At 40.2% G+C, this 18,992-nt stretch overlaps 1 protein-coding gene across 1 annotated transcript in view; it reads right to left on the bottom strand.

Moving 5' to 3' along the window:
• Positions 1–18,992, bottom strand: part of DLAT (dihydrolipoamide S-acetyltransferase) — a 31,563-nt gene that overhangs the window by 4,799 nt on the left and 7,772 nt on the right. Inside the window, exons 6-11 of the mRNA XM_052652295.1 lie at positions 18,199–18,386; positions 16,788–16,941; positions 7,474–7,541; positions 6,345–6,437; positions 5,878–5,985; positions 5,214–5,329 (exon numbers count right to left, since the gene is read on the bottom strand). Coding sequence (XP_052508255.1) covers positions 5,214–5,329; positions 5,878–5,985; positions 6,345–6,437; positions 7,474–7,541; positions 16,788–16,941; positions 18,199–18,386 — 727 coding nt within the window. The remainder of the gene's footprint in view (positions 1–5,213; positions 5,330–5,877; positions 5,986–6,344; positions 6,438–7,473; positions 7,542–16,787; positions 16,942–18,198; positions 18,387–18,992) is intronic.

Here is an 18,992-nt window from a genome sequence, read left to right as displayed (position 1 = left end):
CCTATCCCTTCTCCAGCACATCTTCCTGACTGAGGAATCGAACTGGGATCTCCTGCAGTGCAGGCACGTTCTTTACGAACAGAGCTATCAGGGAAGCCCAAATATTACAATAAAGATTAGCAAAAAAGAATTATATTTCCCCCCCAACCAAGTTCCCAAACTCCTGAACTGTATCAGGATCTCCTTAGGGGTTGTCTGTGTAAGGGCCCCTGCTAAAGTGTTCTGCAATTAAGAAAAAAGTTAACAAACGTTGGCAAGGATGAAAAGGGTGAGAAACCATAAATTATAAATTGTTGGTGAGAATGCATCAATAAACTGATGTAACCACTATAGAGTGCAACCACTATAGGAAGAGAGTATGGAGGTTCCTTAAAAAAGTAAAATAGAACTATTATATGATCCAGAAATTCCACTCCTGGGTATATATATCCAGAAAAATGAACATACCAATTAAAGACAGGGAAGCAACCCAAGTCCAGGTGCCCATCAACAGACAACGGACATCTCAATCACTCACACACACACATATATACACGCATAGGAATATTACTCAGCCATAAAAAAAGAATGACATTCTACCATCTGCAGCCACATGGATAGACCTAGGGAATATTATGCTTCAGGAAATAAATCAGAGAAAGACAAATACTGTATATCTAATATATGGACTGTAAAAAATAATACAAATGGATATACTTGCAAAACAGAAACAAACTCACAGAGAAAACAAGCTAGTGGTTACCAAAGGAGAGAGGAAAGGGCAGAGTGACGAATTGGGCATATGTGATTAACAGATACAGACTACCACGTATAAAATAGATAAGCAACAAATACAGAGCACAGCGAATTATAGCCATTATCTTGTAATAACTTATAAGGGAGTGCAATCCATAAAAACACTGAATCACTATGTCATAATCCAAACTAATTTAATATTATAAATCAACTATCCTTCAACTTAAAAAAGTTAAAACTTCACATGAAAAAAGAACTCCAGCTCTTTGGAGATTATGGGTACCAAACCCCGCAGTGTGCCCAAGCTGGCCCGAGGCAGCAGGCTTTTGCCAGTTACAAACATAGGGACCTGCTCTAATAATACAGTGACACTCGGCAGCTCACAGCTGGGCTCTGCCCAAGGTGTCACAGAGCAGCACTGCTTTCTTAATTAAATTATCCTGTTACTACAGTAATGTTTAAAAACATTCCTAATAGAATAGGGATGGTGTTTCCTATCTTGTTCATCACTAAACCAGTCAATCGTAAAGGAAATCAATCCTCAATATTCATTGGAAGGGCTGATGCTGAAACTCCAATCCTTGATGCGAAGAACCAACTCACTGAAAAAGACCCTGATGCTGGGAAAGACTGAGGGCTGAAGAGGGTGACAGAGGATGAGGTGGTTGGATGGCATCACTGACTCAAAGGACATGAGTTTGGGCAAACTCAGGGAGATGGTGAAGGACAGGGAAGCCTGGTGTGCTGCAGTCCATGGGATTGCAAAGAGTCAGACATGACTAAGCGACTGAACAACGACAAAATCCAGTTAACACTGTATGTTCAATAAACATTTGTTACATAGCTGCATGAACAAATAAATGAAGGGCATTTGGTAAGGATTAATTAATAATTCATAGAACTTGAGCTACAACCACCATCCTTTCATCTAAGTAGTGTTTCCTTCAGATATTCTTAAAAGGTTAAACATAAATTTACCCTGCAATCCAGCAATTCCACTCCAAGGAGTCTACCCAAAAGAAATGAAGACATATGTCAGTATAAAGAATTGTCCTCAAATGTTCATAAACCATGCTCTCAAAGTTATGTCTATGTCTTAATCCTAGAGTCCATTAATGTGACCATATTTAGTAAAAAGGTCTTCACTGAAATAATCACGGCCTTGAGATGAGTTCACCCTGGGTTATCTGGGTGGGCCCTAAATCCAATGCCAATTGTCCTTGTAAGAGACAGAAGGGAAGACATGGACACATGAAGGCCACGTGAAGCTGGAGCTACGCAGCCCCAAGCCAAGGAATGCCCGAAGCTGCCGGAGCTGGAGAGAGCAAGCAAGAGTTCACCCAAGACCCTGTGCAGGGAGCATGGTCCTGCTGATACCTTAATTTCACACGTCTAACCTTCAGAACTAGGAGCGAGTAAATTTTTGTTAAGCCACAAATTTTGTGGTAATTTGTACTGGCAGCCCTAGAAAACTAATATAGTCTCTAAAGAATAATATGACCCTCAGATGTTCTCTAATAGCAGGGTGACCAAGACAAAAATCAGAATCAATAAACCATTTTTCAGTCTTGGGAAATATGTTTGGTTTTCCTGGGGAGTTTCAGATAGAAACTGAAACTTTTTTTTTTCCTGAAAGAAACTTCAGAAAGAAATGATGATAAGCAATTTAAAAATCTATACTATAATCAATCTAGTCGGATGATGGGTTGTGTATGTGTTTGTAGAGAGGGTACAAAAAAGCTAAATTTTAACCTTCTTTAACAGAAAGGTGATACAATAAATGAAATGAAAAACTGACAAAAGGCAACAGAAAAATGTTATTTAGAAATATGAAGGTAGACGGCAGATGCGGGAGCCAGGTCAGAAGCCAGTAGGAACCTGAAACATCCTGTAGTTGTCTAAAGATTATTCAACCACCATGTTAAGCGACACGCTTCTCTTTCTTCATATGATGAAGATCAGGGATCTAAACTCATCTGAAAACCTAGAGAGGCACCATGTGTTCCCATTGGAACGGCACGTTCTGCAGCAATCATTGCATATGGATTACATAAATGGAAGAGCAGGAGAAATACTAAAATGTCTGTTCACCTGACCCACATGCGTGTGGCGGTCCAAGGCTTTGTTGGGGGAGCAATGACTCTTGATCTGGACAATTCCCTGTATCAAGAATTCTGGGCAAAACCTCAACCTTAGAAGAGGAGATGCCATCTTGGTCTTGGTGCTTGCTTTAGTTAGACATCTCATATTGAGGTTATATGTTTCTGTTGAAAATATATTGTTTGGGTCAGACAAGAACATGGTAATTTGAATACTGGCTTCCTTTCTTGCAGGCTTGATTTGCCTGGTGACCAAGTTACTGGTGACTAGTTCACTAGCTAGGTCACTCAGGGGAGTCAGATTAGCACAAAAGAAACATGTCATTTTTAAATATATTTGCTAGTGTTACCTGTCCACCTTCCTAAACCCTTCTGATGAAATTAGTTTTAAAGAAGACAACATGCCAATCCTGAAAATGCTCCGAGTGGCTGCAGAATAATCATATGCTTTTGATGTAATGTAGGAATCCTGTTTACCCAACTTAATTTAACTCTCTGACTGCCTTGTGGACTAAGTACTGTTTTAAGGGCTGGGAGGCACTTGAGGAACCCTTTCAGAACACTGCATGGAATACAACATTATAAACCTCCCTGAAAGTCTATGTGTGTTTTTAAACCAAACCTAAAGAAGCTGGTAACAGCCACTTTGAAGTATAACTTATTTTAGAATCGTAGTTGTAAACATGAGAATAACTTAATTGTAGATCCCTTTTAGCTCTTTTGTAATTGCAAAATTATATTTTGCTGCTGTTATATTAGAATAATTTAAATGTTATTTTAAAACAGAAATGTGCATTTTAAGTGCTAATGCAAAGGTAAATGAAAAACACTTTTAAAATGTGTGCAGTATGTTCATTTTCTCTGAAAGAATCATAAATTAAATAAATTGCCTATAATGGAAGTGATTTATGAGCAAGCTGGTTTGGTCAGACAGTATGCAAACTTTGGTATACCACAAACTCTGCTGTGCTGTACTGATGAAATTCTCTTGTCTAACCTGAATTCACCTTCCATGGTGATAATATGGTAAATGCAGTATTATTAAAGTAAGTGAACACATCAAAAAAAAAAAAGAGAGAGAGATATGAAAAGTGAGATTAGTCACTCAGTCATTTCTGACTCTTTGTAACCCCAGGGACTATAGCCCACCAGGCTCCTCTGTCCATGGAATTCTCTAGGCAAGAATACTGGAGTGAGTTGCCATTTCCTTCTCCAGAGGATCGTCCCGACTCAGGGATCAAACCTGGGTCTCCTGCATTGCAGGCAGACTCTTTACCATCTGAGCCACCAGGGAAGCCCGAAGAAATATAAAGGTAAATACCAAAAGAAATAATAATTTAAAGGCTATGTTTCCCTCTTGGGAGTGGACCTCAGATAAAGGCTGAGCAGGTGACCATAAGCCACGAATTAATATTATAAAGTATATACTATTATCCTAATAAAAATTAAGTTAATAATATAAAACCATCTACATAGTATAAAAGACTAGACTGAGTCAGAATCCTGGTTCCAATCCCAGTTCTGCTGCTTACTAACATATGAACTCAAGGAGTAACTCAACTTACTGAGCCTCAGTTTCTTCATCTGGAAAATAGAGGAGTAAAAGCACCTACCTCATAAGGTGGTCCTAAGAATTAAATGGGACAACATGCGAAAGACACTAAGCACCATGCCAGTCTCATGATACCGTAATATTAACAAATACTGCTTTTTTGGTTTTGTTTTCAATTTTGCCACCACTAAAGTTTTAGCAGAACTAATTGGTGAACAAAACCATTTCAATCCTGCCTTGAGAGTCATTATCAACTTAATTATACATATCTGTACACTCATCTCCCTTCCCGGAACTCTTAAGCATCTGTAGTCTTTACTGATTAAATTTAGCACGGTCTCAGAAACAGTTTTATGTTGTTTTCAAGTTGTTTGGCCCATGGAAGTCATCTCCCACTCTGTATTCTGCTTCTTCTTACTCCCTACACTCCTACTTATACATTAGACAACACACAAAAACACCTGCTGATGTGTATATATATATAGAGAGAGAGATATAGCAGAGAAGGCAATGGCACCCCACTCCAGTACTCTTGCCTGGAAAATCCCATGGAAGGAGGAGCCTGGTGGGCTGCAGTCCATGGGGTCGCTGAGGGTCAGACACGACTGAGCGACTTCACTTTCACTTTTCACTTTCATGCGTTGGAGAAGGAAATGGCAACCCACTCCAGTGTTCTTGCCTGGAGAATCCCAGGGACGGGGGAGCCTGGTGGGCTGCCATCTATGGGGTCACACAGAGTCGGACACGACTGAAGTGGCTTAGCAGCAGCAGCAGCAGCAGCAGCAGACAGATATAGAACACACCTTCCCTAAAAGGGTTATACTTACTGTCTTATAACTGTGTCCAGCCAAGAAGAATTTGCTTCAGGAACTTTTAAACATGCCAAAGCTGAAGCTTTTATAATGAAGTCATTGACAGAAATTTTGCTTTTTCCTTCTAACATCTGCAAAGGAAAGAAACCATTATAGTTTCTTAAATTCTCTTCTCGAAGACTGAAACTATATAATCTTGAGAAGGTGGGAGGGGATGGATATCCAAATGTCCTCAGGTAAAAAGGATGAAAAGAAACCAAAAGTTGTTTCTTTTTCATCTTCTCTAATGTAGACCATTACAACTGTTAAATTTCCTGCTAAGCGCTGCTGCATCTGTAAGTTACAAAATAACTAAGCCCTAAGGAGGTATGAAGACAAAGCAAACACACTGTTTCTTACCTACCCGAAGAGACCCAAGCAGTCTCAAAGAATCATAGTGACTATGTGAGGCTAAAATGGATCCATGGCAAAGTTGACTTTAACAATAAGCTTTAATCAAGGGTGAGAAAATTAAAATTCTCCAGGGTATTTTCTGCAAGTTAAAATTAAGATAACATCCACTTTCTGTCATCAACTGGCATTTATAACAAAATACAATACAGCGACAAAAATGTAAATATTCAGTGAAGGAAAACAAGATTTTTAGAATTTATGGAGGTGGAATTTCCAGACCTTTTACCTTATTAAGTTCTTTCCGTACCAACAAAACTTCTCCCATATTTACATCAATAGAAAGGTAATAATGAGGTATGGTTTGCTTAGATTGCATTAACCGCTGTGCAATGACCTGAAATAAAGAGATTAAAAAATCAATTTTCTTGAGTTGAGATGAGATGTTATCTATTCAGGGCTCTGTTTGCCCCTTTATCCTGCTCCCTGGCGATGCTTACCTGATGTATTATTAGAACTGAAAGATGCAGGACTGTAGCACAAGTTAGCCCCTTGTAATAGTATTTAATCAGAACACAGTGTTTGTGTATTCTGAGAATTCAACTGGCCAAACCAAACATTTACTAAACGAATCATCAAAGATCCACAATTTTTAAAAAGTCTCTTCTTAGTGTTTTAAACTATGAATGCAACTGAACAATCAGAGTAAAAATGCCCCCAACAGCTTGAGGTCTGGAGTTACGGTAATACTCTTACTCGGCGAATGTTGCTGATTGGGATATCTGTGAAGACACCTGTAGGAACTGGAGCCACTCCTGGACTCGGGGGAGGCACAGCGGCTGCTGGAGTCTAGAGAGAGGTAAAAAGGTTCTTAGTAACTGTGGCTTAGTCTTAGCGTCAGCAACTGTGAACTACTGTTAGTGATCCTTTTACAGATGGCAAAGTAAAAATTAAAGGGCTTATAGAAAAATAACTATTTCTATCCCAAGGGAGCAAAAGGGACTCAGATCTGGACTGTGCTTGTTTAAAAGTTGTTTTTAATTTTCATACTTGGAATTGGGTAATCATATTTTAAGTGTCATTTTTCTGTGACTAGTTTCTATCAAAACAATTTTTTTTTGCAATATTTTCCTCAAGAAAAACAATCAAAGCATTCTTAAATTGAAAAGACTGAGATAAATACAAAGAAGGTACTGTATTCTCCTGAATAGTGTCAATAAAAAATAGCGACAAATCTTTCATTTTAAAGCAAACATCTAAATAACTAAATCATTATCCTTACTTATAGCTGATTATCTTAGCACCTTTGCTGATCAGAGTTGACTATGTGGATTTAATCCCTCTGTGGACTAATTAACCAAATAAAACTCAAATCCAAGTCAAGCATGCTCTTAAAAATAGATAATATGTTAGGAAAATTTTAGTATCTCTACTCAAAAAACAAAAACAACTTTGAAGGATTTCAATGTACTATAGCATCTTTGGGGCGTCCCTCATAGCTCAGTTGGTGAAGAATCTGCCTGCAATGAAGGAGACCAGGGTTAAATTCCTGGGTTGGGAAGATCCTCTGGAGAAGGAAATGGCAACCCACTCCAGCATCCTAGCCTGGAGAATCCCATGGACAGAGGAGCCTGGCAGGCTACAGTCCATGGGATTGCAAGAGTTGGACATGACTTAGCACCTAAACCATTACCGTAGCATCTTTGCTTTTGTATATGAATAACAACACATTCATACTTATATATTGTCAGCCAGTAAAATCAGACAAAGAAAACACAGCACCAATTAAGCTATTTCACTCACTGTATGCAACGGTCTAACAGGCTGGACAAAGCACTCTGCAGAGAAAACTGCAACCAGAATTTAAAAGCCAAATAGAACTCACAGGAGCAGCTTTAGTAGGCACAAAGGAGTCAATGTCCTTCTTGATGATTCTGCCATCTGGTCCTGTCCCTGGAGGAGACACAGAAATACCACATCTGTGAGAGTGAACCACGGATTCCTCAAGGAAATCAGCACTATGATCCAGAAGCACAAGCTCCTAGAGGTTCTCTACCACCGACCCTCTGAAGGGGCAACTGCCTCAACCATGCCCCTTAAACATTTCTCTAAAAAATACCAGCTTCGGTCACCTCCTCTTGGTTAGCTCCAAAACACCCTTTCTTAACTCTGAAAAGATCTCATTTCGGTTCCACATTCATTTGATGTTAAAGAATTATCTTTCTACAGACATGATAACAATTATTTTGGACAAATCAGGTAACTTTTTTTTTTACCATGAAATAGCATGAATAACTTTCAAATGCAATGATCTCATCTGTTAGAATCATTCAATCCATATGTGGTCTCCATCATTCACAACCTTCTCATAGCAGCCAAGGTTCTATACTGGCTTGTGTTACGAGATTATGAAGGAAATAGCCATCATGTTACACATGAAGAAAGATCTTCAAAGTTCCCTCAACAAGGCTTAGTTTTACTTTCATTCAGTTTGTTTCCTCCTCCCATTCATGGCCTCTTAGGTTTAACATTACACTTAAGTAGATAACCCTGAATTTAATTCTAAGGAGATTCAGTATGAAAATACCCTTTACCCTTGTACACTTCTAAAAAAAATTTGGTCAAATTGATTCCTCTTCCTCCAAAGAATGACTTTTAAAAGGATTCTTGTGTGCAGTTCGTCCCAAGTCCTCTCCTTCATTATGGAAACTGGCTGGCTAAGACTGTGTATTACCAGGAGCTTAGAACAGAGGCAGCAGTACTATGAGATCCCCCTCATTATAAAGGACAAAAACCACAGCCTTCCTTTGCAACCACGGCTAATCTCGAACCCTGTAGTTCCTCAAGACGAGGAAACTGCAGGACCTGTCTTATGCTTATCTTCAGCCACCCATAAGAACTCCCTATTAGGAGTTGGTAGAAATCTTTGAAATTATTTTGCCAATCTCCCTAGGAAGGCGTAACAGGTCATCATGAGGCAGTATAGTAAAAAAGGAAGAACACTAGACTAGGAGTGTAGGGCTGCTGTCAAATATAAACTAGACACAGGCCTACAGCCACGTAATCTCATCTGCTCTTTAGTCTCATCTGTAGGATAGATTATCATACCCGCCCCTGCTCATGGGTATGTCATGAAGATAAAATGGGACAGTGACGTGAGAATGCTCTGCATCAAAGAACTATAAACCATAATGTGGGTAGCTCTGAGACAATCAAACTCTGAACATCAGGGTTTAGGCTTTCAAAACAGCTTCTCCCCAAATGATCACATTTTGGTCAAATTTAGCAAGCAACCTGTCCCTTGGGAAGGGGGTAGGGGTGAGGATTGGAGATTGATACAATAACCAATGGCCAGTGATACAATTCAGCTTTCCAGGTGGCACAGTGGTAAAGAATCTGCCTGCTAAGGCGGGAGATGCAAGAGATGTAGGTTTGATCCCTAGGTCAGGAAGATCCCCTGGAGAAGGAAATGGGAACCCATTCCAGTATTCTTGCCTGGAAAATTTCATGGACAGAGGAGCCTGGTGGGTTCAAGAGTTGGCCATGACTGAGCAACTGAGCACACACATACAATGGTACAATTGCATGTGTTACGAGACACATGCCTGTAAAGGGGCAACCACGCCCCTATAAAAACTCCTGAACCAGACCTGGAGGGTTTCTGGGTTGGTGAACATATTAATGTGCCAAGGAATGGTGCTCCCACAAGGGCACCCATACTCTCTTATGCATCTCTTCCATTTGACTGTTCCTGAGTCGTATCTTTTACAATAAATAGGCAACAGTAAAGTGCTTTGCTGAGTTCTGTGAATCATTCTAATGATTATCAAACCTGAGGAGGGAGGGTCTTAGGAACTTCTGATTTATAGCCCATGGAAAAGAAACATGGGTGGTCCCCAGGACTCGCAACTGCCCCCTGAAATGAGGGCAGACTTGTGGGACTGGACCCTTAAACCTGTGGAGTCTGATGCTAACTCTGGAGAGTTAGTGTCAGAATAGGATTGAACTGTTGGTTACCTGGGTGGTGTCACAGAACTGACTGATGGTCTGGGAAAAAAACATTACATTTCATGTTAGAGTTGGGTGTCAGAAAACACTAACTGCTGATCCTCTCAGCTCACTTATTTTAAACCATTCCTTCCACCCACTGCAAAATTTCTTCCACTTCATCAAGACTGACTCCTCCACTCTCATCATCTGTTGTGAGCCTCCTGTCCTCACTTCCTCCCTACCCAGGCTACACTCCACGGATCATTGTTACCATCACTGTCCGGGCAAGCTCTGTAACACATGCCTTCTCAGTGCCAGCACCACAGTTGTTTAATATTGCTGGGAGAAACAAGTACACACCTAGTTGACTGACCGTACTATAAATCAGAGACATAAATCTAAAATAGACTCACAAAACTACCCAGAAGATAAACTGTTTCTCCTGAAGTCACTTTCACAATCTCAGAGAACAGTATTCCACACTCGTTAACCTCAGACCTTCCCACACTAATTCTACCACAGGTCCCCTCACTTTATATGTTTTTGGCCATGCTGAGCAGCTTGCAGGATCTCTGTACCCCAACCAGGGATTGAACCCGGGCCACGGTAGTCAAAGCACCAAGTCCTAACCAATAAACCACCAGGGAACTCCTCGCTCACTTTATATTTTACTTAACAAATAGCAGCAACCAGAGAGGTTCTACCCTCATCTGCTGCCACCAAACCTATAAAACCACCCCATATTCTCTTCCCTCCTATAAAAACAAACTGTCCCAATACCTACCCAAGAGCAATCTCATCCCCTTTTACATCTAAGAACTTTGTTCCTTGCCAAATTATTCTGCATCATCAATTTATCCCTTTCTATTAGATAACTGTTTCTCAACAAGGCAATTTTGCAGTTTTGCCAGGGGGGCATCCGGCAATGTTTGAGATGTTTTTTGGTTGTTACAAGTGGGGGATGCTACTACCGTGTAGCGAGTAAGAGCCAAGGATGCTGCTAAACATGCTACAATGCAGAGGAACCCCACCCTCACTCTGCCAAGTAGAACTGTTATTTACTCACTAAGTCATGTCTAACCCTTTTGCCACCCCATGGACTGCAGCACGCCAGGCTCTTCTGTCCATAGGATTTCCCAGGCAAGAATACTAGAGTGAATTGTCATTTCCTTCTCCAGGGGATCTTCCCAACCCAGGGACTGCAACCATGTCTCCTGCATTGGCAGGTGGATACTTTACCACCAAGTCACCAGTTCTGTTCAGTTATTCAGTCATGTCCAACTCTTTGCGAACCCATGGACCGCAACACCACAGGCCTCCCTGTCCATCACCAATTCCCAGAGTTTACCCAAATTCACGTCCACTGAGTCGGTGATGCCATCCAACCATCTCATCCTCTGTTGTCCCCTTCTCCTCCTGCCTTCAATCTTTCCCAGCATCAGGGTCTTTCCAATGAGTCGGCTCTTCGCAATAGGTGGCCAAAGTATTGGAACTTCAGCTTCAGCATCAGTCCTTCCAATGAATACTCACGACTCATCTCCTTTAGGAAGGACTGGCTGGATCTCCTTGCAGTCCAAGGGACTCTCAAGAGTCTTCTCCAACACCACAGTTCAAAAGCATCAATTCTTCAGTGCTCAGTTTTCTCTGTAGGGCAACCTGCACATCCATACGTGACTACTGGGGAAACCATAGCTTTGATTAGACGACCTCTCTTGGCAAAATAATGTCTCTGCTTTTTAATATGCTGTCTAGGTTGGTCATAACTTTTCTTCCAAGAAGCAAGTGTCTTTTAATTTCATGGCTGCAGTCAACACCTACAGTGATTTTGGAGCCCCAAAAAATAATCTGTCACTGTTTCCACTGTTTCCCCATCTATGAAGAGATGGGACCAGATGCCATGATCTTACTTTTCTGAATGTTGAATTTTAAGCCAACTTTTCACTCTCCTCTTTCACTTTCATCATGAGGCTCTTTAGTTCTTCTTCGCTTTCTGCCATAAGGGTGGTGTCATTTGCACATCTGAGGTTATTGACATTTCTTCCAGCAATCTTGATTCCAGCTTGTGCTTCATCCAGTCCAGCATTTCACATGAGGTACTCTGCATATAAATTAAATAAGCAGGGTGAAAATATACAGCCTTGACGTACTCCTTTCCCAATTTGCAACCAGTCTGTTGTTCTATGTCCGGTTGTAACTGTTGCTTCCTCACCTGCATACAGATTTCTCAGGAGGCTGCTTCTTCACCTGCATACAGATTTCTCAGGAGGCAGGTCAGGTGGTCTAGTATTCCCATCTCTTTCAGAATTTTCCACAGTTTGTTGTTATCCACAGTCAAAGGGTTTGGCATAGTCAATAAAGCAGAAATGGATGTTTTTCTGGAATGCTCTTGCTTTTTCAATGATCCGACGGATGTTGGCAATTTGATCTCTGGTTATTCTCCCTTTTCTAAATCCAGCTTGAACGTCTGGAAGTTCCTGGTTCATATACTGATGAAGCCTGGCTTGGAGAATTTTGAGCATTACTTTATGAGTCTGTGAGATGAGTGCAATTGTGCGGTAGTTTGAGCATTCTTTGGCATTGCCTTTCTTTGGGATTGGAATGAAAATGACCTTTTCCAGTCCTGTGGCCACTGCTGAGTTTTCCAAATTTGCTGGCATATTGAGCACAGCACATTCACAGAATCATCTTTTAGGATTTGAAATAGCTCAACTGGAATTCCATTACCTCCTCTAGCTTTGTCCATAGTGATGCTTCCTAAGGCCCACTTCACTTCGCATTCCAGGATGTCTGGCTGTAGGGGAGTGATCACACCATCGTGGTTATCAAGATCATGAAGATCATGATTATGGGTCATGAAGATCTTTTCTGTATGGCTCTGTATATTCTTGCCACCTCTTCTCAATATCTTCTGCTTCTGTTAGGTCCCTACCATTTCTGTCCTCTATTGTGACCATCTTTGCATAAAAAGTTCCCTTGGTATCTCTAATTTTCTTGAAGAGATCTCGAGTCTTTCTCATTATATTGTTTTCCTCTATTTCTCTGCACCAATCACTGAAGAAGGCTTTCTTATCTCTCCTTGCTATTCTTTGGAACTTTGCATTCAGATGGGTATTATCTTTCCTTTTCTTCTTTGCCTTTTACTTGTCTTCTTTTCATAGCTGTTTGTAAGGTATCCTCAGACAACCATTTTGCCTTTTTGCATTTCTTTTTCTTGGGGATGGTCTTGATCACTGCCTCCTGTACAATGTCACAAACCTCCATCCATAGTTCTTCAGGCACCATCAGATTTAATCCCTTGAACCTATTTGTCACTTCCATGTATAGGTGTAAGGGATTTGATTTAGGTCATACCTGAATGGTCTAGTGGTTTCCCCTACTTTCAATTTCAGTCTGAATTTGGCAATAAGGAGTTATGATCTGGGCCGCAGTCAGCTCCTGGTCTTGTTTTTGCTGACTGTATAGAGCTTCTCCATCTTTGGCTGCAAAGAATATAATCAATCTTATTTCAGTATTGACCATCTGGTGGTATCCATTTGTAGAGTCTTCTCTCGTGTTGTTGGAAGAGGGTGTTTGCTATGACCAGTGCGTTCTCTTGGCAAAACTCTATTAGCCTTTGGCCTGCTTCATTCTGTACTCCAAGGCCAAATTTGCCCATTACTCCAGGTATTTCTTGACTTCCTACTTTTGCATTCCAGTTCCCTATAAAGAAGAGGACATCTTTTTAGATGTTAGCTCTAGAAGGTCTTGTAGGTCTTCACAGAACCGTTCAACTACAGCTTCTTCAGCATTATTGGTAGGGGCCTAGACCTGGATACTGTGATATTGAATGGTTTGCCTTGGAAACGAACGGAGATCATTCTGCCATTTTTGAGACTGCATCCAAGTACTGCATTTTGGGCTCTTCTGTTGACTGTGATGGCTACTCCGTCTCTTCTAAGGGATTCTTGCCCACAGTAGTAGATATAATGGTCATCTGAGTTAAATTCATCCATTCCAGTCCATTTTAGTTTGGTGATTCCTAAAATGTCAATGTTCACTCTTGCCATCTCCTGTTTGACCACTTCCAATTTGCCTTGATTCACAGACCTAATATTCCAGGTTTCTATACAATATTGCTTTTTACCGCATCAGACTTTACTTCCATCACCTGTCATATCCCCAACTGGGCATTGTTTTTGCTTTGGCTCCATCCCTTCATTCTTTCTGGAGTTACTTCTCCACTGCTCTCCAGTAGCATACTGGGCACCTACCGACCCAGGGAGTTCATCTTTCAGGGTCCTATCTTTTTGCCTTTTCATACTATTCATGGGGTTCTCAAAGTAAGAATACTGAAGTGGTTTGCCACCAGAGAAGCCCACAAACAAAGAATTACCTGGTGAAAAATGTCAGCAGTGTCACAGCTGAGAAACTCTACACTAGGCCTGTTCTACCACCACTCATTTCCTAAAGCCCTTTCTTAAGCCCATATCCTCCCAAAAGGTACATCTCTATTTCTATGCCTTCCTTTGCAGCTAAAGCTCTTGACTAAGTTCCCACAATGCTATCTCCACTTCTTCATTCACTTTTCACCCTATCCAGACTGTCACTGCATGTATCTTTTGAAGTCACTATTGTTGAGTCCTCATATCCAATCCCTCACTAAGTTCTATTGATTCTGCCACAAACGTATGTTGAGGCTGTCCATTTCTTTCCATTTCTATTCTCATCACCTTTGTGTAAACCACCACCGACTCCAGCAACATCTTAACAGACACTTTTGCTTTCATTTAATCCATTTGCACAGAGCAGCCAAAACAATCTTTTAAATATATAAATGATTTTATGCCACTTCTTCATTTTTATCTTTCAATGGCTTCCTGCTCTACTTGAAATAAAATTCAAACTCTATCATAACCTGTAAAGTCTTTTATGTTCTTACCCCTGAGTTTCTTTCTGCCCTCATTTCCTACCACTCTGCTCACTATGCTCCATTAACACTGGCTTCCTTTCTTTGTCTCAAACACACCGAGCTCTCTCCCCTTCAGGCTGGTCTTTGCCCAGAATGCTTCTCTTGCAGTTCTTCACATGGTTGGCTCATAGCTGCCTCCTCCTCATCTTTCAGGTCAGATCAAATTTCACCTTGTCAAAAAGATCTTCCCCAACCATCCTGTCCAAAAGTGGTCATGCGTGCATGTGTGTGCTGTGCTGAGTTGCTCAGTCGTGTCTGACTCCTTGCGACCCCATGGACTGCTGGGATCCTCTGCCCATGAAATTGTACAGGCAAGAATCCTGGAGTGGGCTGCCATTTCCTATTCCAGGGGACCGTCCTGACCCAAGGATTGAATCTGTGTCTCCTATACTGGCAGGCAAATTCTTTACCACTGTGCCACCTGGGAAACCCATGACAGAGGTACCCTGTTTGTTACTCCCTAGCATAACACTTGGTTTATTTATTTGTTAGCATTCAAATCATATTATTTAATAGGCTATTATTATCACCATAGCTAATTACCTATATTTGCTTCCTATGTACAGGTATTGTTATTAACATATTTAATCCCAACAAGCTATAAAGTATTATTTCTACATACAAATAAAGAAACTGAGACAGAAAAGGGAACACACCTAGTGTTCGACAGAGCTGGGGTTTAAAATCTAAGCATTCCAACTCTAAAGCCAATACTCTTAACTACTATGTTATAATCCTTGTCCATTTACTTCTTTATTGTCTGTCCCATGAACAAGTGTTGGATGCACAGACAATACTCAATGAACATTTGTTTAAATAAATGAATCACTTAACTCTAACTGCGTAAGAATACTGAGATTTTTTCCACATAAATATTTCCTAAGGCAGCCAGTATCACTCAATATCCAACAAATGGTCCTCATTTACTTGTTTAAATTCTTCAGATATAATTATTAACCCAGTCCTTCCTCCCCTTAAAAATGTTTTCCAACTTAAATTGCTATCTCTAATCATACATACATAAAGAATGGCAATATATTAGTGAAATGACATTAAGATGGAAAGAAGGGTTTTTTTTACAAGAATTCTCCAAGGTAAAACAGTGATAACTTCTGTCCCTGTATTTTTGGGAACTGGCTTGCTTTCAAACCATAAAAACAACAGGCCGCAGACAGTGATAACCAACAACGATTGCTCATAGCTGGAAAACTGCAGAAGTAGCCATTATTTTGCGTAATTAAAGATGGCAGAACATCAAAACAGGAGAAAGTATAGGGTAGTGGGAAGCATGCATATTCTAAAATGAAGCAAATCTAGATCTGAATTGCAACTTCACTGCTTAACAGAACAAGAGATCTTTCAAGAGTCTATTTTCCTATCCAAAAAATATGAGGCCATAAAATTCTTACTTCCAGTGTTATGCAAATTAAGTCTGGAAATTAAATGACTAGCACACAGTACTAGCCCTCAAACCAAGCTCCACAAACAGTAATTTCTCCCACCCCTTTCCAAAGTATATTAATTACCTTACATTAAATTTTAGCTTAAAACATTTAAATGCCAGCCAATAATAATAATGTGAACAAAATTAATATGTATGAAGTATTACTATATTCTAGATACTGTTCTAAGCCCTTCACTTATTTTATTGGAAACTATTATCTCAGTTTTACAGATGGAAAAACAGATAAAGTAATTCATCAACAGACATATTACATAGAAAGTGATAAAGCCAGGATTAAACCCTAGATGGTCTCATTCAAGAGCCCACACTCTTATCACTAAGCTACACGTTCTCTTTGGGAAGGAAAAGATGAGTAAGGCATTTTCCTTTGCCCTCAATAGGCGTTAGTTCAGTTTTATATGAATTTTAAGTCATATCTTAAGTCATTTCAAATCATCCCAACTTCATGTTGTGTTTTGAGTATTGCTATATTCACTCAGCCTAGCACTAATACAGATTTCTGATTACATAATCAAGTACTATAACCCAACTTTGCTGAACACATCATACGTTCACAAACAATTAAGCAGTTCCCATTAACAGAAAATGAAAAAAGCTATCTAAATTATACAGGTAGACCTCAGACAGACCAAGCAAAGCACAGGAAGTTTTCCTACTCTGTCAGTTCCCTCCCTCATCCTTCTCCCTACTTCCCCAGGTAAGACAGCTCTATATATTAAGAGTTGTGGTTGTGCTCTCTGGTCCTAAGGAGGAAACTCAATTTTAGTACAACTCCATTGGATAGAAACAGACGTACCTTTTACTTGTGTAAGGTCAATCCCTTTCTCTGCTGCCAACTTCTTTGCAAGTGGGCTAACGAACACTCTTCCCTTTGGTCCAGCTGGAGCGGCTGGCCGGGGGGCTGAAGATGGAGGGGCTACAGGTGGGGGCGTTGGAGGAACAGGGGCTGCCTTTTGAAAAAAGTTACAAATTGTTAATTCACCACTGCAAAGACTGGCCTGAAAGATTAAGAGCTTATAGTTTATTAACTCAAACCTATTTTCATTATATAACTTTCACCTTTTTTCCAAAGGTCAAATGCTCATTTTTCTTGCTTAACCAACATAATAGAGCAATATGAATACAATAACATTATTTTAACAAAGATAGAACACAATCAAGTTCTCTAACTCCATGATTAATACAGAGAGGCACTGAATTTAATTCTGGTGACCAGTATATAACATCCTTATAGCCTTTCTTCACTTTAATCTTGTCTCTATTTTCTTGTCCCTTCTTTATTCTCATTTTATCACCTACATGGTTTTTACTTAACCTACTTCCAAAATAATAAATTATTCTGGAAGGTTCCATGTTGAAAACACATTAAAAAATAAACCAATACTACTACTTGCCAGTTCCCCATAAATGTATGGAAGTCAGAAATTAAAGTTTTCTCTGACAGAACTGTGTACCTAAACTCACATGATTCTATACCTGCAGAAGCCTTATAGTATTATTACTGCCTGGAATTCATATGAGTTCATGTTATAGGTATATAGTATATGGTGGTGGTTTAGTCACTAAGTCATGTTCAACCCTTGCGACCCCATGGACCGTAGCCTGCCAGGTTCCTCTGTCCATGGGATTCTCCAGGCAAGAATACTGCAGTGGGTTGCCATTTCCTTCTCCAGGGGATCTTCCTGAGCCAGGAATCGAACCCGGGTCTCCTGCACGGCAGGCAGATTCTTTATTGGCTGAGCTACGAGGGAACCCCCCCCCCCCCGTATATAATATATAGCAAAAGACTAAATTCTATGCAAAATAAGCCATTTATGTCAAGATTCCCATGTGTTACAAATATAAGCTTGACCTACTATAATATGTGAATACCAAGAGGACTGACAAAGACTACAAATTCTACAGAAAATGGGTGATGAAGCATTACCTTCCATATGTATATTTACACCTAAAGCATAAAAAGATCAAGTCACCTCAGTTTTGTTCTCAACAAGACTCAAGAAAGCAGGGAAAAGAAAAATTACAAAAATCAAACTATTGACCATTCTGTGAACAGTGCAGTCCCATGCAGCCTGTGGGTCTCCATAAATGTTAACTATCTCCTTCCTTCATCACAGACTCTCAGCACTGAAAGGAACCTAGACTATCACTCCTTAATTTAGAGATGAATAAGGTAAGTGTTCCCTCAATTCTAGAAGCATACCTACCGGAGATGGGATAGGTGGTGGTGCTGGTGGTTTTAAATCAGTTACTTCAGCTGGCCGATAGTCTGCAAATGCTGGTATATCTGCCTCTTTTTCCACAATGATACAGAGCGGGGCTCCTAGAGGGACATCTCGTGTGCCTTCAGGGACCAGGATTTTTGCCAGGTAACCTTCTTCCTGTACTTCAAAACCTTAAATAGAAAGAAAAAACCATTATGGAACTTAAAGGACTCTACTAGCCTACCAAATTCAAAGCACAGTTTTTAAGTAAAAGGTTCTTCTAAGTAGCTATATAACCTTTCGCAAGCTATTTAACCTGTGTCTCAGCCTCTTTACCTACCAAATGGGAACAAGAGTTCCTACCTCACAGGGCTGTTACAAAAGTTAAGTGAATTAATATTTTCCAAGCACTTGGAAATAGTACCTAATACAAAGTAAATACTAATAAATATTTGTCAAATAAAACCCCGAGAGGTTACACAGTGGTTAGTTCTAAATGTTTTCTTTAACACATCTCCAAGGGCTGCTCTGTGCAGACCCACAAGACTCCCGAGATGGCATCAGTTGTACTGCTAAAGAACAGAACCACATGGTTGTTAAACTAAAAGAGCTACTACAGTTGACAGTGATGCATCTTTGGAACTTTTCTGAAGAGGTCATACTTGGTATTACACCAACTATTTCAATATGAAGAAATATAGCATTATTATGGAGATTCAATGGTGTTGACAACTTTACTCAGCCTCTGCTTTTCTTTTTTTGGCTGCAACATGTGGCTTGTGGGATCTTAGTTTCCC

Source organism: Budorcas taxicolor, chromosome 15 (assembly GCF_023091745.1).
Source record: "Budorcas taxicolor isolate Tak-1 chromosome 15, Takin1.1, whole genome shotgun sequence".
Classification (NCBI taxonomy): domain Eukaryota; kingdom Metazoa; phylum Chordata; class Mammalia; order Artiodactyla; family Bovidae; genus Budorcas; species Budorcas taxicolor.
Note: the sequence above shows the minus strand (reverse complement) of the source record. Positions and strands in the feature narration are given on the sequence as shown.